This window comes from Astatotilapia calliptera, unplaced genomic scaffold (genome assembly GCF_900246225.1).
Source record: "Astatotilapia calliptera unplaced genomic scaffold, fAstCal1.2 U_scaffold_7, whole genome shotgun sequence".
NCBI classification, from domain to species: Eukaryota; Metazoa; Chordata; class Actinopteri; order Cichliformes; family Cichlidae; genus Astatotilapia; species Astatotilapia calliptera.
Window position 1 is genome coordinate 217128 of NW_020535811.1, and position 23611 is coordinate 240738.

General features: G+C 44.0%; 1 protein-coding gene and 1 long non-coding RNA gene across 2 annotated transcripts; both read left to right on the forward strand.

Annotated features, from left to right (window-relative positions):
- The first annotated feature begins 10262 nt into the window (after positions 1-10262).
- On the forward strand, positions 10263-14205 carry LOC113018362 (uncharacterized). The gene is made up of 3 exons (XM_026161426.1): positions 10263-10360; positions 10450-10496; positions 12431-14205. Exons 2-3 carry the CDS (start codon positions 10468-10470, stop codon positions 13818-13820), a joined length of 1419 nt encoding a protein of 472 aa, XP_026017211.1. The 5' UTR covers positions 10263-10360; positions 10450-10467; the 3' UTR covers positions 13821-14205.
- Positions 14206-16150: 1945 nt separating this feature from the next.
- LOC113018364 (uncharacterized) lies at positions 16151-17138 on the forward strand. The gene is made up of 2 exons (XR_003271778.1): positions 16151-16390; positions 16469-17138. It is a non-coding gene; the product is annotated as an uncharacterized LOC113018364 (long non-coding RNA).
- Positions 17139-23611: the final 6473 nt, after the last annotated feature.

Genomic DNA, 23611 nt, shown 5'->3' on the forward strand with positions numbered 1-23611 from the left:
TGTGAAAGGGGCAGCATAAGTAAAAGCCCTCTTTCCCAGTTCAGTTCTGGCACATGGAACATTGAGCAAAAAAAGATCGCTTGAACGCAGGCTGTAAGAAACAGTACTTCTCCGTGTGAGCAGATCGCAAATGGAGGTGGGCATTTGTCCAAGCAGGGCCTTATAAATAAAGATGCACCAGTGAGCAAACCTCCTGGAGGACAACGAAGGCCATCCCACTCGAGCGTACAGATCACAACAATGGGTCAAGGCCCTACAGTTTGTAATAAACCGTAAAGAGGCATGATATACTGAGTCAATCTTATGAAGACACTGGGCGGAAGCATTCATGTACAGCAGATCACCATAATCTAAAACAGATAAAAATGTGGCATTTACAGGACGCTTTTTTGTCTCAAAAGAAAAACAAAATTTGTTTTGAAAGAAAAATCCCAATTTTAGTTTGAGTTTTTTCACAAGATTGTCTATGTGAGGTTTAAAGGTCAGAGAATCATCAATTAAAAAGCCAAGATATTTATTTTATTAGGTTACACAGACAGAAAGGGTGTAACACAGACAGTGGAGCAAGTACACGAGTTATTTCTTTCCAAACTAATGTACAGACCCCTGAAAAATAGATTTATCATTTATTTTTTATTAAAACATCCATCCATCCATCGTCATCCGCTTTGTCTGGGGTCGGGTCGCGGGGGCAGCAGCCTAAGCAAAGAGGCCCAGACCTCCCTCTCCCCAGCCACCTCCTCCAGCTTGTCCGGGGGAATACCAAGGCGTTCCCTGGCCAGCCGAGAGATATAATCTCTCCAGCGTGTCCTGGGTCTGCCCCGGGGCCTCCTCCCGGCGGGACATGCCTGGAACACCTCACCCAGGAGGCGCCCAGGGGGCATCCTTGTCAGATGCCCGAACCACCTCAGCTGGCTCCTTTCGATGTGGAGCAGCAGCTGCTCTACTCTGAGCCCCTCCCGGATGGCCGAACTTCTCACCCTATCTCTAAGGGAGAGGCCAGCCACCCTTCGGAGGAAGCTCATTTCTGCCGCTTGTATCCGCGATCTCGTTCTTTCGGTCACTACCCACAGCTCGTGGCCATAGGTGAGGGTAGGGACGTAGATCGACCGGTAAATTGAGAGCTTCGCTTTTACACTCAGCTCCCTCTTCACCACGACGGACCGGTGCAACGTCCGCATTACTGCAGCTGCAGCCCCAATCCGTCTGTCGATCTCCGGCTCCCTTCTCCCATCACTCGCGAACAAGACCCCGAGATACTTGAACTCCTCCACTTGGGGCAGGAACTCATCCCCGACCCGGAGTGGGCACTCCACCCTTTTCAGGCTGAGAACCATGGCCTCGGATTTGGAGGTGCTGATCCTCATTCCCGCTGCTTCACACTCGGCTGCGAACCGTTCCAGTGCGAGCTGGAGGCCTTCACCCGATGAAGCCAACAGAACCACATCATCTGCAAAAATCAGAGATGAGATTCTGAGGCCACCAAAGCGAAAGCCCTCCGCCACTTGGCTGCGCCTAGAAATCCTGTCCATAAAAATTATGAACAGAACCGGAGACAAAGGGCAGCCCTGGCGAAGCCCATCACCCACTGGGAACGAGTCCGACTTATTGCCGGCAATGCGAACCAAGCTCTTGCAACGGTTGTATAGGGATCGAATGGCCCGTAGCAATGGGCCAGACACCCCATATTCCCGCAACACCTCCCACAGGACACGCCGAGGGACACGGTCGAATGCCTTCTCGAAGTCCACAAAACACATGTAGACTGGTTGGGCAAACTCCCATGCACCCTCAAGTATCCTGGAGAGGATAAAGAGCTGGTCCAGTGTTCCGCGACCAGGACGAAAACCGCATTGTTCCTCCTGTATCCGAGGTTCGACTAACGGACGAACTCTCCTTTCCAGCACCCTGGCATAGACTTTCCCAGGGAGGCTGAGGAGTGTGATCCCCCTGTAGTTGGAACACACCCTCCGGTCCCCTTTCTTAAAGATGGGGACCACCACCCCGGTCTGCCAGTCCACAGGTACTGCCCCTGATCTCCATGCAACATTGCAGAGGCGTGTCAACCAGGACAGCCCTACAACGTCTAGAGCCTTCAGGAACTCGGGGCGGACCTCATCAACACCAGGGGCTCTGCCACCAAGGAGTTGTTTAACTGCCTCAGTGACCTCGCCCCCGGAAATTGGCGGGTCATTCCCCTCATCCCCAGACTCTGCTTCCTCCTCGGAAGACGTGTCAGTGGGATTAAGGAGGTCCTCGAAGTATTCTTCCACCGCCTGACAATTTTCTCAGTCGACGTCAGCAGCGCTCCGCCAGCACTATACACAGTGCAGGTAGAGCACCGCTTTCCCCTCCTGAGACGTCTGACGGTTTGCCAGAATCTCTTCGAGGCAGTCCGAAAGTCTTTTTCCATGGCCTCTCCGAACTCCTCCCACACCCGAGTTTTTGCTTCAGCCACTGCCCGAGCCGCATTCCGCTTGGCCTGTCGATACCTGTCGGCTGCCTCCGGAGTCCCACAGGCTAACCAAGCCCGATAGGACTACTTCTTCAGCCTGGTGGCTCCCTTCACCTCTGGTGTCCACCATTTGGTTCGGGGATTACCACCACGGCAGGCACCCACCACCTTGCGGCCGCAGCTCAATGCAGCAGCTTCGGCAATGGAGACGCTGAACATGGTCCATTCTCCCTCGGAATGCTGTTGAAGCTCTGCCGGAGGTGTGCGTTGAAGATCTCGCGGACTGGGGCCTCTGCTAGACGTTCCCAGCACACCCTCACTACGCGTTTAGGTGCACCAGGTCTGCCCAGCGTCCTCCCCCGCCACCTGATCCAACTCACCACCAGGTGGTGATCAGTTGACAGCTCAGCCCCTCTCTTTACCCGAGTGTCCAGAACATATGGTCGCAGGTCTGCTGATACGATTACAAAATCGATCATCGACCTACGGCCTAGAGCGTCCTGGTGCCACGTGCACTTATGGACACTCTTATGTTCGAACAGGGTGTTCGTTATGGCCAAACTGTGGTTAGCACAGAAGTCCAATAACAGAGCACCGCTCGGGTTCAGATCAGGGAGGCCGTTCCTCCCAATCACGCCCCTCCAGGTCTCGCTGTCGTTACCCACGTGAGCATTGAAGTCTCCCAGCAGGACAACAGAGTCTCCAGGTGGAGCACCCTCCAGCACCCCCCCCAGGGACTCTAAGAAGGCTGGGTACTCTGAACTGCCACTCGGCGCATAAGCGCAGATGACAGTCAGGACCCGTTCCCCGACCCTAAGGCGCAGGGAACAAACCCTCTCGTCCACCGGGAAAAACCCCAACGTACCGGCAGCAAGCCGAGGGGATATTAGGATACCCACCCCAGCCCGCCGCCTCTCACCAGGGGCAACTCCAGACTGAGACAGAGTCCAGCCCCTCTCCAGGAGACTGGTTCCAGAGCCCAAGCCATGTGTAGAGGCGAGCCCGACTATATCTAGCCGGTACCTCTCAACCTCACGCACTAACTCAGGCTCCTTCCCCACCAGAGAGGTGACATTCCATGTCCCTATTGCCAGTCTTGGCAGCCGGGGGTCAGTCCGCCAGGGCCTCTGCTCCTGGCTGCCACCCGACACACAATGCACCCGACCCCTATGGTGCCTCCTGCGGGTGGTGGGCCTGCGGGAGGATGGGCCCATGTCTCGTCTTCGGGCTGTGCCCGGCCGGGCCCCATGGACTAAGGCCCGGCCACCAGACGCTCGCCCTCGGGCACCCTCCCCGGGCCTGGCTCCAGGGCGGGGCCCCGGTAACCCTATCCCGGGCAGGGTAAACTGTTCCCTCGGTGTCCTTTTCATAAGGGTCTTTTATTAAAACATTTACAGTTAAATAATATAAACAAAATTTATTTCCAGTGAAAACATTTTATTGAATGACATGTTGAGTTTAGATTCTAATCAAAAGATTAAAATATGCTCACAACAAAAATCAACTGACTTTCTACTGTAAGATAAAATGTACAATATTAGAGAGACAACAACAATCAGGTGATCTACTACTATGAGCAGCACCTGGTGACAGTGGGAAGGAAAAACTACATTTTAACAGGAGGATAGTTCTAACAGAGCCAGGATCAGGGAGGAGAGAAAAGCTTCAGTGGAAAATGACTAACAGATGTATTTTTCTCTCTGTCAGAGCCGAAGAGAGTTCCTTGAGGTCTTTCTCTCCTCTTAGAAGGAAGGACTTTTCTGAAACAGAGTCTGGATCCATGGGAAGTGATCTGTTCCTGAGAAGTGCTCGGCCTCTGCTTCTGCCTTTGGGAAGTGCTTGGTCCGTGGACTCTGTATCGTCCTTTGCTACAGAAACATGAGTTATAACTAAGTTGTGAATGTGACATTCATGTGTTAAGTGTTAACTGCTCCCAAGTATAAAATGTACAAAATAGATAAATTATGCATATAATTATAGAAGTTATAGTATATTATATATATACATACCTGTCCGCTGGTTAGTTACACAATCAGGTGGACTTCACAGCATACTCCTAACCTATTATATGATTGTGTTGTAGCACACCATTGTTGTGACATTACCAATAAGTCTGATGTGTCACATGGCCCTCTTCCTATTGCAAAAACAAAAGTTGTATCCAAGATGGCCGACTTCTAAATGGCCACCATGGTCACCGCCCATCTTGAGGAGTTTGCTGTTAGTAACGTAAAGTAACCTGTTTCTCTGTTTGGGATGATGAAGGTAATCTAAGTCTTCATCAGCTTCTGCAAATGAAAAACACATTTTTTTCTCTAACAGGATCAGTGGGAGACCTGCTGAACCTGGACCTGGACCTCCACCCAGCTCTGGGTCCTGTAAGAGTGACCAGTCTGAAGATTTCTCCATTGAATTTGAATCCCAGCCTGAGTCTGCTGCAGAGAGGTGAGCTGTTACCGTGTAAAAAAACTGTTTACCTCTGGGTGGCGCTCTGTTCTTCCTTTTGCTCATGCTCAGCCTGCAAACAAGTTTATTTTTGGAACAACGAAGGGATTCTGAGTCTTCATCAGCTTCTGTGGCTGCAAATGAAAAACACGTTTTTCTTCTCCAACAGGGTCTATAAGAGACCTGCTGAACCTGGACCTGGAGGCAGCAGTTTTTCTGTCTTGCGTAGCACCAGATTTAGAGGAAATGTCAAACCTGCACAGAGGTGAGCTGTTAGCAACATGAACTCTTTGATTAAACTGCTTGATGTTGTTGGATATAAACTGCAAACACGTCGTTCCCTCAGTCCATTTAAACTGTCTCTTTAAAACAACTGAAAATCCACTTCAGCAAACAGGAAGTGATGCTCGTGCTCATGGTTTCTGCATCAGTCATGCTGTGCTGGATGTTGGAGGAAGTTAGCGGTAAACTCAGTTAAGCATAGATATCACTTATACTCAAAACTTAACCATCAGTAATTACTTCTTAGATCACATTCAGTTTGAGTTTCATAGAAAACAACAGTAAGCTGCTGTCTGTCTGTAGTGCCAAGAAGACCGTTTTCTACCAGGAAATAAAATCACAAGACAGTTTCTAAAGAAATTAAATATCAGCTGTTTATCAAACCGCTTCACTACAGTCAATAATGCACAATCAGGGGATTTGTCTTTAAACACAAAGGAATCAAAGTTTGTCACAAGAACCGAACATCTTGTCTAAAGACCAAAGAGGAGAAACCATCCCCAACAATCTTCTCCCCATTAAAATCCACTCCAGTCAATAACAAAGAAATAATCGTTCATGCTGCCTGTTGGACGTCCGTTCTACTTAACGAGCTGTTCAGTAGGATTAGTTACCTTTGATGCTTGAACCAATCCAGTTATCAGCACCAGAAATTCATTAGCAGTTCCCAATAATTTGTTTTTCAATTCATTGCTTGCCCTGAAATAATAAAGTATAAGATTTAATTGAAGACACATTTATTTACACACAACACAACATCTTTTGCTTTAGGCTTTGACACAAGCAGTACACTGCATGTACTGGACTTTCTTTAGTTAAGTCCAGAGATGTTTCCAAGTTCCATTGACTGGATGCTTGATTTATGCTATTTTGCTCTTTGAGGAAGGAACTCTGAGAAATATGTATGCAACGTGGTCGGTCAAAAACCTCTGACTCTTACATGATGAATCCAAAACAACAAAACAAGACTCGCTGAATCCTGGTTACATTTGTGATGACACCACCTCATGTTAAAAGCTGCTCTGGTTGTAAATGATCCTTTTATTAGGTTACACAGACAGAAAGGGTGTAACACAGACAGTGGAGCAAGTACACGAGTTATTTCTTTCCAAACTAATGTACAGACCCCTGAAAAATAGATTTATCATTTATTTTTTATTAAAACATTTACAGTTAAATAAAACAAAATTTATTTCCAGTGAAAACATTTTATTGAATGACAGGTTGAGTTTAGATTCTAATCAAAAGATTAAAATATGCTCACAACAAAAATCAACTGACTTTCTACTGTAAGATAAAATGTACAATATTAGAGAGACAACAACAATCAGGTGATCTACTATGAGCAGCACCTGGTGACAGTGGGAAGGAAAAACTACATTTTAACAGGAGGATAGTTCTAACAGAGCCAGGATCAGGGAGGAGAGAAAAGCTTCAGTGGAAAATGACTAACAGATGTATTTTTCTCTCTGTCAGAGCCGAACAGAGTTCCTTGAGGTCTTCCTCTCCTCTTAGAAGGAAGGACTTTTCTGAAACAGAGTCTGGATCCATGGGAAGTGATCTGTTCCTGGGAAGTGATCAGTCTCTGCTTCTGCCTCTTCGAAGTGCTCGGTCCGTGGACTCTGTACCGTCCTTTGCTACAGAAACGTGAGTTATAACTAAGTTGTGAATGTGACATTCATGTGTTAAGTGTTAACTGCTCCCAAGTATAAAATGTACAAAATAGATAAATTATGCATATAATTAAAGAAGTTATAGTATATTATAAATATACAGTGGGGCAAAAAAGTATTTAGTCAGCCACCGATTGTGCAAGTTCCCCCACCTAAAATGATGACAGAGGTCAGTAATTTGCACCAGAGGTACACTTCAACTGTGAGAGACAGAATGTGAAAAAAAAATCCATGAATCCACATGGTAGGATTTGTAAAGAATTTATTCGTAAATCAGGGTGGAAAATAAGTATTTGGTCACCTCAAACAAGGAAAATCTCTGGCTCTCACAGACCTGTAACGTCTTCTGTAAGAAGCTTTTCTGTCCCCCACTCGTTACCTGTATGAATGGCACCTGTTTGAACTCATCATCTGTATAAAAGACACCTGTCCACAGCCTCAAACAGTCAGACTCCAAACTCCGCCGTGGCCAAGACCAAAGAGCTTTCGAAGGACACCAGGAAAAGTATTGTAGACCTGCACCAGACTGGGAAGAGTGAATCTACAATAGGCAAGCAGCTTGGTGTGAAAAAATCAACTGTGGGAGCAATCATCAGAAAATGGAAGACATACAAGACCACTGATAATCTCCCTCGATCTGGGGCTCCACGCAAGATCTCATCCCGTGGGGTCAAAATGATCATGAGAACGGTGAGCAAAGATCCCAGAACCACACGGGGGGACCTGGTGAATGACCTGCAGAGAGCTGGGACCAAAGTAACAAAGGTCACCATCAGTAACACACTACAACGGCAGGGAATCAAATCCTGCAGTGCCAGACGTGTTCCGCTGCTGAAGCCAGTGCATGTCCAGGCCCGTCTGAAGTTTGCCAGAGAGCACATGGATGATACAGCAGAGGATTGGGAGAATGTCATGTGGTCAGATGAAACCAAAGTAGAACTTTTTGGTATAAACTCAACTTGTCGTGTTTGGAGGAAGAAGAATACTGAGTTGCATCCCAAGAACACCATACCTACTGTGAAGCATGGGGGTGGAAACATCATGCTATGGGGCTGTTTTTCTGCCAAGGGGACAGGACGCCTGATCCGTGTTAAGGACAGAATGAATGGGGCCATGTATCGTGAGATTTTGAGCCAAAACCTCCTTCCATCAGTGAGAACTTTGAAGATGAAACGAGGCTGGGTCTTCCAACATGACAATGATCCAAAACACACCGCCCGGGCAACAAAGGAGTGGCTCCGTAAGAAGCATTTGAAAGTCCTGGAGTGGCCTAGCCAGTCTCCAGACCTCAACCCCATAGAAAATCTGTGGCGGGAGTTGAAAGTGCGTGTTGCTCGGCGACAGCCCCAAAACATCACTGCTCTCGAGAAGATCTGCATGGAGGAATGGGCCAAAATACCAGCTACTGTGTGTGCAAACCTGGTAAAGACCTATAGTAAACGTTTGACCTCTGTTATTGCCAACAAAGGTTATGTTACAAAGTATTGAGTTGTATTTTTGTTATTGACCAAATACTTATTTTCCACCCTGATTTACCAATAAATTCTTTACAAATCCTACCATGTGGATTCATGGATTTTTTTTCACATTCGCCACAGGGTTGTGAGCTTAGCCCCCTCCTATATTCCCTGCTCACACATGACTGTGTTGCCAAACACGAGTCCAACATCATCAGCAAGTTTGCGGATGACACAACCATGACACACAACCATCATAGTCCTCATCACAGGCCGCCATCACCTATAGAGAGGAGGTGATGGCGCTGTACGAGTGGTGTCTGGAAAATAACCTGACTCTCGACCAGTCAGGGAACACCAGCCCATCCACATAAACAGTGTCAAGGTCGAAAGGGTCAGCAGCTTCAAGTTCCTTGGAGTCAACATCACCGAGGACTTCTCCTGGACCCTTTACACAGACACTGCTTCACACAGACGCTGCTATCAGGAAGGCTCGCCAGCGGCTTTACTTCCTGAGGAGGCTGAGGAAGTTTAGCAGGAATTCCAACATCACCTCAAATTTCTACAGGTGTGCAATCGAGAGCTTGCTGATGAGCTGCATCACAGTTTGGTACGAAGCTGCTCTGCCAGCAGCCGTAAATCACTACAGAGGGTGAAGGCAGCAGAGCACATCACTGGCACGAGGCTTCCTGCCATTCAGGACATTTATCTCCAGCTGTGCCTCCGTAGAGCTCACAGCATCATCAAGGACCACAGCCACCCAGCACATCAGCTCTTCTCCTTGCTACCATCTGGCAGACGTTACAGGAGCCTGTCTGCTCGGACTACAAGACTTAAACACAGTTTCTACCATCAACCACAACACTTAAACACACACAACACAGCACTCAGAAGCTGCAGCTTCACAAGTACTCTGTTTAATCTGCACTGGTCACTCCACTTTATTGATATTGATATTTAAAAGTGCAATACTGTGATTTTCTGCTGCTCATTCCTGTGCAATGTCCCATCTGCCCCCCCGTCATATTTCTTATTTAATCACTAGTGTACATATATTTATATTTATAGATACATATATATTTAGTCATCTTTTCTCTTTTACCATGTCTCTCTAATATTTGCTCCTTACTATTTTTCTATTTTCTTTATTATTTTATTTTATTATATTTTCTCCTACTGTATCATGCTGCTGAGTGACTGCTGCTCGTCAAACACATTTCATTGCAATGTTGACCCTGTGCTAACTTGCATATGACAAATAAACTGAAACTGACTGTGCTGCTCTGACCCCCCTCCTCCTTTCAGGGTGGAGCCTGCTGGAGTCCGATGGTTGAGACCAGGTCTGAGGAAGTGTAAGTGTGTTTTTAATGGGATTCATGAAAACAAAGCAGCACACATTCAACCATCTTCATCATGTCAGGAGTCATCATCAAAGTGTCAATCAATGAACAGATGATGGATCAATAACTGCAGCTGGATTGTGTTTGTTCTCTCCATCAGATTCCTGTCAACTCACAATCGACACAAACACAGTGAACACAAAGCTCCAACTGTCTGACAACAACAGGAAGGTGACATGTGTGGAGGAGGTTCAGTCATATCCTGATCATCCAGACAGATTTGATGTTCATCAGCTGCTGTGTAGAAATGGTCTGACTGGTCGCTGTTACTGGGAGGTCGAGTGGAGAGGAAACGTTTATATATCAGTGAGTTACAGAAGCATCAGAAGGAAAGGAGGCAGTGACTGTTGGTTTGGACGCAATGATCAGTCCTGGAGTCTGATCTGCTCTGATGATGGTCCTCAGTCTGTCAGGCACAATAAGAGACAAACATCCATCTCCTCCTCCTCCTCCTCCTCCTCCTCCTCCTCTGTCTCTAACAGAGCAGCAGTGTATGTGGACTGTCCTGCTGGCACTCTGTCCTTCTACAGAGTCTCCTCTGACACTCTGATCCACCTCCACACCTTCAACACCACATTCACTCAAACTCTTTATCCTGGGTTTGGTGTATTTTATCATCATCTTGGTTCCTCAGTGTCCCTGTGTGCAGTTGAGTATCAGCAGTCTCGTCCTGTTATAGAAAACCATCAATTGCGTGAAGTCATTTACTAATCTCTTTTTTACTGTCCACTTTTTAGGATTTCAGAAAAGCACAAATGACTGAGGCTGAAAAACCTTCATACAGGTGACCAAATTATAATTATTTTATTTGTTATTTAAAAAAAGAATGGGGGTCTCTTTTGGATTTATTTGATAGGGACAGTAGAGACTGACAGAAAAGCAGAAGGAGCGAGAGAGGGAAGACCAGGGCCACAGGTCCGACTCAAACCCAGGCAAGCCACTGTTCGCCAAACGGCATATGTCCGCTTGCTCTTCCCATTAAACTAAAGGTGTGCCAGGTGACCATAATTACTAAAAAAAACCTCAACCTGATGGAACAGATAACTGTTGATAACTCACTTCACGGTTTACATTGCTTCTGGTTAATTACAGTTTAATTCAGATCCCTCTAACACACACCACCAGACAAAAGTTTGTCATTTAAGATGGAAGAATTAATTAATGGCAGGACTTCTTTGAGCAGTTTTGTAGGAATGGGGTCTAAAAGACACGTTGATGGTTTGGAGGAAGTAATTATTGAAGTTAACTCAGAAAGATCAATTGGAGAAAAAGAGTCTAACTTAACATCAATGGTACTAAGAGTAGCTGTAGATAATAATACATCTGTGGGATGATTATTGGTAATTTTTTCTCTAATGATAAAAATTTTATTTGTGAAGAAGTTCATGAAGTCATTACTAGTTAACGTTAAAGGGATTGTTGGCTCAACAGAGCTCTGACTGTTTGTCAGCCTGGCTACAGTGCTGAAGAGAAACCTGGGGTTGTTCTTATTTTCTTCAATCAGTGATGAATAGTAAGATGTTCTGGCTTTGCGGAGGGCTTTCTTATAAAGCAGCAAACTATTTCTCCAGGCTAAATGATGATCCTCTAGATTTGTGACACGCCATTTCCTCTCCAGATTACGAGTCATCTGCTTTAGGCTACGTGTTTGAGAATTATACCACGGAGTCAGGTACTTCTGATTAGAGACCTTAGTTTTCACAGGAGCTACAGTATCCAGAGTCGTACGTAGTGAGGAGGTGAAATTATTAACAAGATAATCGACCTCTGTTGGAGCAGCGTTCAGATAGCTGCTCTGCTCTGTGTTGGTACAGGGCATTGGAGATGATAACAGTGGGTGGATTATATTCTTAAACTTAGTTACAGTGCTTTCAGAAAGACATCTACTGTGATAAAGTCTACTCTTCACCGCTGTGTAATCAATTATTGTAAATGTAAATGTTATCAGGAAATGATCAGACAGGAGAGGGTTTTCAGGAAACACTGTTAAATGTTCAGGTTCGATGCCATATGTTAAAACAAGATCTAGAGTGTGATTAAAGTGGTGGGTGGGTTCTTTTACATTTTGAGAGAAACCAATTGAGTCTAATAACAGATTAAATGCCATGTTGAGGCTGTCATTTTTAGCATCTACATGGATGTTAAAATCACCCACAATAATTATTTTATCTGAGCTCAGAACTAAATTAGATAAAAAGTCTGAGAAATCAGAAACTCTGTGTATTCCATGTTGCTTGCAGTGTCCTGTTGTGAGATGAAGAAAAATGTCACTGACTGGCAGATGTCCTAGAAAATGTCCTTTCATCCAGTTAAGGAAGACTGGGTTAAGAAATTTCATAATGTGTTATTATTATATGACATATATTATTATGTCATTATTATCTCTCTTCGGCCTGGTCTATCTCACTGTCAAATAGTGTTGTGTCAGTAATTAGCCATATGTTGACGGAGCACAGCAGCCACAGAGACAGTAGAGGAGGTGCTACAGATCGCCTCAGAACTTACGAAAAGTAACTGACCTGAACACTAAAAGGACCATATGTGGTCTGATTTAAATTTGGTGACATACATTCTTCACAAACTTTGTGATTGCCTGAAATTTAATAGTATAATAGAGAAGAACTTGAGACTTAGAAGTCAGGTTACTAAATTAAACTGTGAACCTATGAACTACAGCAGATACCAAAGTAAATCGTCTGTTTCCACACTTTCTCACAGTCTACTGGTAACTGGGTCTCCTGAATGCAGCAATGAAGAAAAGCTTGAAAACCCTTTTGGAGCTTCTCCCTGGCAAGCAGAAACCCATCCAGATGTTGAAAATCATACAGGAGAAACACCTGTAGGGACTGAGTTTAATTCAGTGAGCAGCACCCTGCCACCAAGCTCCCACCTGCACATCTGCTCCACAGCTTTCTGCTGCCTGACTCGCTCTCAAAGTCACTCATCTTTATTGAGCAACGTACCAAGGAACAACTTAACACGGGCAGCAAGCTTACCATCCATGAAGTTACATGAGTATACACCCAACATCAGTGTTGATGATTTTGGTGATGAAACCTACATGTTCCAGTGCTCCTGTCCAGGCCTGTACCAGTGCAGTGTGACCAACCTGATGTTTGTCATGAAGGGAGAAGGAGATGTGGTTTACAGGACTGTCCCTTGGAACAGAAGGCTGCTGGCCCAACACCACAAGAAGCCTGCAGGACCTCTGTTTGACATCACGTGTCCTCAGCAGTCTGTGTGTCAGCTTCATATCCTACACTGTGAGGTCATCTCCACAGGTGGAGGCCAGTTCTTGCAGGTTGCTCATGTGAAAGATGTGGGCATCGAGTTTATCCACCCTCACCAGATAACCAAAACTCATGCTATTATAAATATCGAAGGGTTTTCTGCTTATGGTAATGTCAAGGATGAAGACTCTCCTCCCGACCCAGTCCAATCATTGGTTCTGCTCTTCTACAAACCCCCAAACGATTGTAATCCCAGATCTGTCCTCAGTGTGTTCATGTTGCCACGTAATGTTGTGTTCCCCAAAATGCGGCGTGACAGGAAGAAGTCAGACAAAACTGAGATATACATCGAGACAACCTCTGACTGCAAACTGCATCCAAAGCAGGCTTACACTCTGGCCACTGATCCTGAACATGACCTCATTAAAGTTCTACCAAAACAAGCTGATTTTCAAGAGGAGTCCTTCGAAAGCTACTTCCCATCATTTCAGGTGTTCTTAAAGGAAGTCTTTACAGATATTAACCTGTGTCTGAGAGACAAGAGCAGCTCCACCTGTGTTTGGGAAACAGAGGTTTGTCTTTTTCCTACTGGAGGAACAACTGGTACTGTGAAATCTTTGGATGCTGGTCCAAAAAAGATACGGAGGAGCTTCATCGAAAGTATATCAGGACCTGTTCTCAGCAGTCTGCTGGACCACCTGCTGGAAAAAAAAGTGTTAACTACAGATGAAGTGGACAAAGCAAATACAGTGAAAAACAGAAAAGATAAAGCTAGTTGGGTTTTTGACACTGTGAGCAGGAAAGGTGGTGATTCAGAAATGTTTGAGGTTCTCCGTGAGGAGGATCCCTTTCTCTATAAACATCTAGGTTTGAAATAAAACGGAGAGCTGTCACATACAGATGATCTTGCTAACAGCCACTGTCACTAAACATAACATTCTCAGTGCTCCTAGGACAGTGCTGTCCAAACGCTGAATTTGTACCTACCTAGCTGTTAATCTCTTCAAGGAGTAAAGAAAAACGCATTACTCATCGATTTATTCTTATTGACTTGTAGCATTTTATGACACACAACAATTATAGATGTGTAATTTTTAACTTTTTCATGGCATGATAGTGTATTTCTTAACAATATCTATTTGTTTCATGTAGTTTTTAATATTATATTTAAACATTTTCATTTAAACCTTTCACCAAATGTGTGATTGCAAATTTCTGCATGTTTTTTTGTTTTGTTTTAGAATTTGATTTTTTTTTTCCTGCGTACTTCTGATGTTATCAGTTTTAATTTTATTTTTTGGTTCATGGCAATGTCTGCAGGATATTTTCTGATATATTTACTGTATAATTACTGATTTTTGCCTTGTCAGATTATTGTAAACTCTTTCACTTTTACCAACATAAAATCACATCTTAATTAAAGTGCTGAATCCAAGTATTTTCATGTAGCTATTAACAAGTTTTCACTGGCAGTGCCTGAATGGATTGCAATATAGTTTGAAATGTATGAAGGGCTCAGGTGAAATTTTGTAAACCCAGAGGTTGTTACTCTTATGTTTACTCAAAAATGTTTTTGTGCTATAACTCTTCTGTTCCCAGTAACAACAGTGACTACCGTATCTTCTGCACTTTAAGGTGCACTTAAAATCCTTTTGTTAGACTGAACTGTTAAATGTTGTCATTTTTATGCTTACCATCTCTACATCGTTTTAACTCTGTGATGCAAGGAATTCCACTGCCCCCCTCCCTCTCGAGGTTCTGGGTGGGGGGCTGTAGTCTTTTATTGCAGACACATCCTTGTGACGGTCTTTTTGATGTAAGCTTCCTGCCCAGCAGGAGGACACACACACACACACACACACATTCTTACATACATACAGAAGTTCACACATATACATACAATGCCTTGTCTTAGAACCATTTGGGCGTTGCCTTGCTGTGATGAACTGTTTTCCCAATAAAAGGCAGCGAGAGGAGGCCATTGTCGGGGTCATTCGTAATGAGCTGAGATACCGACGAGGCCTCCCTTGCAAGTAAACGATCGATCACTGTTGCCTTGTTTTTCTTTCACGGGAATAAGTCCTGGATACAGCAGGGTCTGAGTTTAGACCCAACACCTTTAATTATCTCAAAAATCAGCAGTGCGCTTTATAATCCAGTGCGCCTTATGTATGAATTCTCGTTGTGCTGATCACAAAGTCGCAAAATCGCTAGCCCGACGTCCCGGAGCTAGCATTAACTCCGGTTGGGCGACCAAAATCTATCTCAGCCCCGCCCGTCGGGCTATATGATAACCTGACGGGTGGGGCTGAGATAGATTTTGGTCGCCCGACCGGAGATATCGCTAGCTCCGGGACGTCGGGCTAGCGATTTTGCGAGCCCTGCAAACCGATTTTATGTGGTACACGTCGCTCAAAAATCTGTCAAAAATGTTTTAGTACGACTTTGGTAAGCTACGAAGCCGCACCACTTCGCTTGATGGATTACGGCTACTGTAGTCAGGAGCCAGTAATCAGTAATCTGTGCCCAAAACTCTGTCCATGTCAGGGACCTGGGTCTGAGCGACCCAGTCCATGAGCAGTTATGACTCCTTTTATATTATGTGTGTTTCTGCACTGTGCTGCTGTTCTCGTGTCCATGCTTGTGTGTGTGGATGTGGCTGTGACAGGCACCTTCAGGCCTGGTGGGTGGGTGGCCCTGCCAGCTGGCTGGCCACACTTGAAGTTCATCACACACCTGGACCTGATCAAGCCTTGTTGGGGAGCTACTTAACAGTGTGGCTGAGCGCTCCTTGGCACGGGATCGTTGTCATGTCATTTCAGGCTTCCACTGCTGAGGCTCGGGAAAAATGAAGAGGATAATTAAGAGGAAGCATCAGTTCTGTCTCATCTAACTACACAGTATTATAATCATGCACTTATGTCTCAAACTAAGACAAAATGAGACAAAACGAGTCATGTGAGTCTTTAGATTATCAGTAAATTCTGGTGATAGGTTGACGCTCAGTGGAGCCATGTTTGGTTTGTGATGGTCAGCTTCTGTTTTGTGAATCACTCTTTGTAATTTAGAAGATCGTGCAGAAATGTGCGCGCCCTTATCTGAAAGGACATGGAGAGAGTGTCGCAGACTCGAGGTGATAAGATAAACCTCGGCGCTGGACGGCCTGCGCGTTACCTATGTGCATCTTTTCAATGACATCAGGTGAACCCATAATAAGCATTTCTATGTCTTAGACATCTTCGGTCCCGTGAAGGCTGAAGATGCGATGATGAATTAATTTCTTACGGAAACTGGAACTAGTGTTCTAGTTTGTGTTTAACACGGACTCTTTAGTGCGCTGCACACTCGCTCTCTCAGCCCGCGGGTTTCGGAACAAGAAGAAAGGAGAAAAAAGAGCACAAGCGCATCGTTAAAGCCGACTAACGTGAAAACACGTGACAAGACGAAGGTAAGCGGTACGGTTTGGTGACGTCACAGTGGACTCCAGCGTCATGACTTTAACATTGAACAAATCCGGTCCGCACAGGCTCAGAGACAGACCTCATCCTTTTACTTTAACCATGAAACATGAAGCTGTCGCTCATGAGACAGGAGCTCAGCTTTCAGCGTCACAGCTGGAACAACATCAGCTGACATGAAAGACACACAGACGTTTGTTCCCTGTTAGCAAAGATGAAGATGGAGAGCGTGAGGGAACTACAGAGAGGAGGAGGAGGACACGAGCTGTGAGGGACGCAGTGGACCAGCCCTCAGACCTGTGTGTCTCACACTGCCCTGTGATTAAACTCCATGCACTCAGTTTCATTAACACTAATGAATAACAATCAAAAGATAAAGTAATAAGTTACTGTAGTTCTCAGTTACATCCTCGTGTTTACTCCACGTTCGTCTCTTTCAGACATCAGCAGGAGCGAGGACGACCCCCCCCCCCCCCCCCCCCCCCCAGTGTGCGGACGTTCCCACCACATGAATGGGGGACAGGAGGCGCAGCTTCCAGCCCAGCTGGTAGGAAAGTCCTCCTTGGGTGGACTTCTCTGTAACTATGGACTCGTGCATGCAGACGTTTCAGTCCACAGTGATGTCAGTCAGTGCTTTTTAAAGATGTGCAGGATGTGAAATCTTCAGTTTGATTGTTAAATGTTCGTTCACTTTGTTTGTGCTTCAAATAAATTCACTTCATGGATGAAACAGTTCAATGTTGCCTCTTGTTTTGGTTCTGTGGCCCCATGAAACCCCCCCCCTGTGCGCACCCTGGTCGATCTGCTGTCAAACTTTACCTTCATCTATCAAATATTTTACATCAAAATGCTCCTTCCACTCATTTTCATGTCCTTTTCCTGCACACTGAAGTCTGAGGCAAAGCTTAAACATGAATCTGTCAACACATATAAACACACTCGAATCACTGCTTTTTCTCCTCATGCACATGAATCAGGGTCTGTCATTCAGCACACAGACTTAAATACACCAGTATAAAACAAGCAAGCGCTCCTTCCAAGTCTGTGAGCGCACGGTAATAGAAACACTTGACATGTGAAAGATAATCAGTGTTTGAATCTTCACAGAAATGCAAAAATAAAAACGTAGAATAGAAAACAGCACAGAAGTGAAGACTCACGCTCTCCTGTCACACAAGCTCAGTTAAATAAAGTTTTTTGTCCTCGTGTGAACAAAGTGAGTGTGTGTGCTGAAAGCAGCTGCTGTGTGTGTGTTTCACTTCTTATTGCATACTAAAACACACACACTCTCTTTCAGCTCAGTTTAGTGTGTGCAGCCAAACATCACGGCAGACTGCCACAGAGTTCAGCTTCCTCATAGTTTCACACGTCACTTCCTGTCCTCACAGGAAACTAAACTCTGTCTCTCACAGCAAAGAACGGAGCATTTGTCAAAGCCACACATATTCTTAAGGACAAAATCAGTATTTCACAATAAAAGCCTTGTTAATACAAAACTGTCCAGCAGCTATTAGGAGGGCCTTTAATTTGAAATAGATGGAAAAGGAAGCAGAAAAGGTCAGCCAGCTTCAGCGGTCAGAGGTTAAAGGTCATGTCCATGAAGAAATGCTGTTCATACTTTGGTTATTTTTTTTGTCTGAACTGGCAGGAAGTCCTCTGTGAGAAGCAGGAAGTCCTACTTTTGTTGTTTTTGGTGACTTTCAGAAATCTTCCAGCCGCTATAAAATAAAGTGATGCTGGAAACATTGCTGTGGCAGACGGAGGGCTCAGCCGCCTCCAACCGAGTAAAGAGGTTCAGGCTCAGCAGCTCTGATCGTTCATTGGAGTCAGCACAGAGTGTGGAGGCAAGGCAAGTTTATTTGTATAGCACAATTCAACAACAAGGTGATTCAAAGTGCTTTACAGAGACATTAGAAACAAAAACAAACAAAAAGCATGATTTACAATGATTAAAACAAGCAAACAAACTAATTAACAAACAAACAAACAAAACAGTATATAAAATCAAAACAGATAAAATCAGAACAGTAGATAAAATCAGTAGTTAATGTAAGTTTTGAAATATATATATATATATGTATGTATGTGACCTCTGTGTAGTGTCTTCTCTGGTCTGCATTCACAACAAAAAGGCAATGGTTAGAATGCTCTTTTTAATGTCGTGGGCAATCAGCACAAAATCTCGCAGGAATCCTCCATTATTCTCAGGATTACATTTCCACTTGCAGTGTGATCGTATAGTGGTAAATTTATACAACCAAAATAGAAAAACTTCAACACCATTAACATTGCATGTTAAATTTCCCAAATGAAAGGAATATAGAAATATATTTTAAAGCTGTACATGAAACAATGTAAATTCTCTAAACAGTGTGGCACAGTCACATACCTGCATTCACAACAATTCAATTCAATTTTATTTATATAGCGCCAAATCACAACAAAAGTCGCCTCAAGGCGCTTCATAGATACAGAGAAAAACCCAACAATCATATGACCCCCTATGAGCAAGCACTTTGGCGACAGTGGGAAGGAAAAACTCCCTTTTAACAGGAAGAAACCTCCAACAGAACCAGGCTCAGGGAGGGGCGGCCATCTGCTGCGACCGGTTGGGGTGAGAGAAGGAAGACAGGATAAAGACATGCTGTGGAAGAGAGACAGAGGTTAATAACAGATATGATTCAATGCAGAGAGGTCTGTTAACACATAGTGAGTGAGAAAGGTGACTGGAAAGGAAAAACTCAATGCATCATGGGAATCCTCGGCAGCCTACGTCTATTGCAGCATAACTAAGGGAGGATTCAGGGTCACCTGGTCCAGCCCTAACTATATGCTTTAGCAAAAAGGAAAGTTTGAAGCCTAATCTTAAAAGTAGAGATAGTGTCTGTCTCCTGAATCCAAACTGGAAGCTGGTTCCACAGAAGAGGGGCCTGAAAACTGAAGGCTCTCCCTCCTGTTCTACTTTTAAATACTCTAGGAACAACAAGTAGGCCTGCAGAGCGAGAGCGAAGTGCTCTAATAGGGTGATATGGTACTACAAGGTCATTAAGATAAGATGGGGCCTGATTATTTAAGACCTTGTATGTGAGGAGCAGGATTTTGAATTCAATTCTGGATTTAACAGGAAGCCAAAACAGGAGAAATCTGCTCTCTCTTTCTAGTCCATGTCAGGACTCTTGCTGCAGCATTTTGGATTAGCTGAAGGCTTTTCAGTGAGTTTTTAGGACATCCTGATAATAATGAATTACAGTCGTCCAGCCTGGAAGTAATAAATGCATGAACTAGTTTTTCAGCGTCACTCTGAGACAGGATATTTCTAATTTTAGAGATGTTGCGCAAATGGAAGAAAGCAGTCTTACATATTTGTTTAGTATGTGCGTTGAAGGACATGTCCTGGTCAAAAATGACTCCAAGGTTCCTCACAGCGTTACTGGAGGCCAAGGTAATGCCATCCAGAGTAAGAATCTGATTAGATACCATATTTCTAAGCTTTTCAGGGCCAAGTACAATAACCTCAGTTTTATCTGAATTAAGAAGCAGAAAGTTAGCGGCCATCCAGGTCTTTATGTCTTTAAGACATTCCTGCAGTTTAACTCATTGGTGTGTGTTATCTGGCTTCATGGACAGATAGAGCTGGGTGTCATCTGCATAGCAGTGTAAATGTATGCTATGTCTTCTAATGATGCTGCCTAAGGGGAGCATGTATAATGTAAACAGAATTGGTCCTAGCACTGAACCCTGTGGAACTCCATAATTAACCTCAGTGTGTGAAGAGGACTCTCCATTTACATGCACAAACTGGAGTCTATTAGATAGATATGATACAAACCACTGCAGCACAGTACCTGTAATACCTACAGCATGTTCTAATCGCTCTAATAGGATATTATGGTCAACAGTATCGAACGCTGCACTGAGGTCTAGCAGGACAAGCACAGAGATGAGTCCACTGTCAGAGGCCATAAGAAGATCATTTGTAACCTTCACTAAAGCTGTTTCTGTGCTGTGCTGAGCTCTGAAACCTGACTGAAACTCTTCAAATAAACCTCTGCAGATGATCTGTTAGCTGTTTGACAACTACTCTTTCAAGGATGTTTGATATGAAAGGAAGGTTGGAGATTGGCCTATAATTAGCTAAGACTGCTGGGTCTAGAGATGCTTTTTGAGTAAAGGTTTAACTACAGCCAGCTTGAAGGCCTGTGGTACATAGCTGATTATTAGAGATAGGTTGATCATATTTAAGATCGAAGAATTAATTAATGGCAGGACTTCTTTGAGCAGTTTTGTAGGAATGGGGTCTAAAAGGCATGTTGATGGTTTGGAGGAAGTAATTATTGAAGTTAACTCAGAAAGATCAATTGGAGAAAAAGAGTCTAACTTAACATCAATGGTACTAAGAGTAGCTGTAGATAATATTACATCTGTGGGATGATTATTGGTAATTTTTTCTCTAATGATAAAAATTTTATTTGTGAAGAAGTTCATGAAGTCATTACTACCCATATGGAAAAGATATATATAAATCTTATAAAGTTTGTATCTGTCTTGTGTGAAACTTGTATGAAAAGCATATAAGAGTGAAAACAGATATAAGATGCCTTGAAAAATTATATAATGAAACTTGTATGTTTTGGATACTTACTAAAACAATGTATGAAAGTAATGCGAAAGTGGCCACTTTCATGAGTAATCACATATAAGTTTTTACTATTTCTTTTCCGTATGGGTAGTTAACGTTAAAGGGATGGTTGGCTCAATAGAGCTCTGACTGTTTGTCAGCCTGGCTACAGTGCTGATGAGGCCCTGATGGTAAAAAAAAAACAACTACATTTCCGCAAAAATGACGTCACTTCCGGTTTAGGGCAGGTGGACATGCAAAAAAAATGCGCTGACGTTTATTCCAACGTAGGAAGTGTTACAAACAGCTGATCGGATCGGCAAAGCGTGTTTCTGGAATATTATGTTTTTGTTGCTGCAAGCGCTTTTTATGCAGTTTTTGCAAAGCCATATGTGGAAGGAAACTGTGACCGAGGACAAGCTGATGGCATAAGATGTCAGTACAACTCCTCCGGTTTCATATGCAAAAAAATGTATTGCGCTAGCTTACGTGGTTGAAGAGCTACCGGGATTTAAAAATAGTTACGCAAAACAGAGCGTGCCCGCTCCGACCGGCTTTAAAGGGTTAATAGCCTCAATACTTGAAATGTGCAGTTCACTTGTATTTTTATTTTTATTCCTATTTATTCTATTTATCCCCTTCGTATATTTTATTTATATATGTCTCTGTATTTATATATGTGTATATATATAATATTCTCTGTAACTTCTGTCGGTGCTGTGCTTTTGGAAACTGAATTTCCCAGAGGAACCCACCCGAGGGATTAATAAAGTTTTATCTTATCTTATCTAACATGTTTGTACTCTCTTGTTACCTCGACCAGGTCCGCGGCTCCGAACCGTGGAAAGGAGACCTCTGGCTAATACTTTGGGTTCCGTGTTGGGCTCGTAGCCGGGAGCTAGCTTTACTGTCTGGGTCAACTTTGCTAGCGAGAGACAGAGAGAGGCATTGAAAGGCTGAACTTACTTGTTTTGGAGGAAAACACAAACACAGTGTACAGTCGAGTCTTAATAGCTTACTTACAACTTGGATCGTGAGGCACTCTTTTTGGCTGCAGTGGTTATTATTATATTTACATGCTTCCATCTCCCGTTTCTGGGCAGTAGCACCTCATACTTTTCATATTGCCTTTTTCTCCCTCCCTTGTGCTCACACACACAGGAGGGGCAGTCCCACATGTTCTTCCTGGAGCAAGGACTACACCACCCATGAGGCTACAGTCTGAAAGGGCTATGCCTGCCTAACACTCTGCTCATATTGCCTTCATATTAAATCATTTTTTGAATAATAACTTTGTAAAATATTTCTTCACATCAAAATGTGGGCCGCAAGTAGAGGTGAAGTGGGCTGCAAGTTTGAGTCCCCTGGTTTACAGCATCCTGCCATGCGATTGCATTTGTCTCTAACCATCAGGAACCCTCATGTAAACTTTTATCAAGTAGAAAAAAGTTAGCATTGATCCTCCAGCTTCACTGTGTTTGTGTTATGCTGTTATGCTTGCGATCACATAGCACATCATTATATACCAGCTAGCTTCAGTAACCCTACCAATGTCACTGCTGTTTAGTTTTCTGTCTTCATTTGATAGCAGTGCTGTACGTTTGAGTTTTTTCAGAAATTTCTCAGTCAGAAAATTACATATCATGTTTAGCTTCTTCTAACTTCTAACTCTGTTAAATGCAACAAATTCTGTTTTCATGGATGCCTGGATGTTAAACTTAATAGTTACACCTGGTAAAGCAGCAACGCTGATCTTTTTATTACAGATGAAAGAATTTAGTCAGTTTGTAACTCTCAGTGACGCAGCAGTGTTTGTTTGACTTTAGGACCTGAAGAAGACGGCTGATGTTTCTTGGGGCTTCTTTGTCTGTAGGTTTTCTTACTGAAGCTTTCACACGGTAACATCCATCAAACATTTCAAGCACTGCATCTTTTCATGGAGACGGAGATTTGGACCCAGATTATTGGCCCGGAATCTACGGTGAGTGTAGACACTGTAGACTTGGGCCGATAGGAACGCTGAATCCCACTGTAGACGACCAATCGTCTGGTCGATGGAAGATACGTCACGAAAACAACAACACGCAGCGGAACAGCGAAGAAGCCGGTGTTCCAGATTAACTGGTGTTGCAGATTAACTGGCGTTGGTCGAACAGATGTGTGGTAGACTTGCTTTTCAGGAGCCGCTACCGACAAAACAGCAAATAAACACCAAATGTGTCATCTGTGACACTTGTGAGGTTACCTCAAACACACTCCGTCAGTCTTCATGCTGTTGAACAGCAAAATGTTTTAAAATGTCGTGAGTTTACCTGGTGATATTCTCATGCGTGACGTGATCGCGAAAACAGCAAACAATTAACACTACGCCGATCCTGTTCACAGGACAGCAAGAGTAAATCTTGTCTTCATTATCGTTCCCCTCGTATGTTTTATTTCTCCGATTTCAGCGTTTCTGCTTCACAATTAAAGTGTGCAGTTTACTTTGTGTGCAGTCAAAATGGAGTCGAGTCAACCAGCACCACCTCCGGCCAAGTGCCTTTTCCGATTCATTTTGATGTGCTGAGAATAAATAACCAATATTCAGAGCAGG

Excerpts from the sequence above, each read along its gene's own strand:
- LOC113018362 (XM_026161426.1), top strand. The coding sequence starts at position 10,468 with ATGACTGAGGCTGAAAAACCTTCATACAG. Across the intron at positions 10,497-12,430 it reads GCTGAAAAACCTTCATACAG|TCTACTGGTAACTGGGTCTC; the intron begins GTGACCAAATTA and ends ACTTTCTCACAG.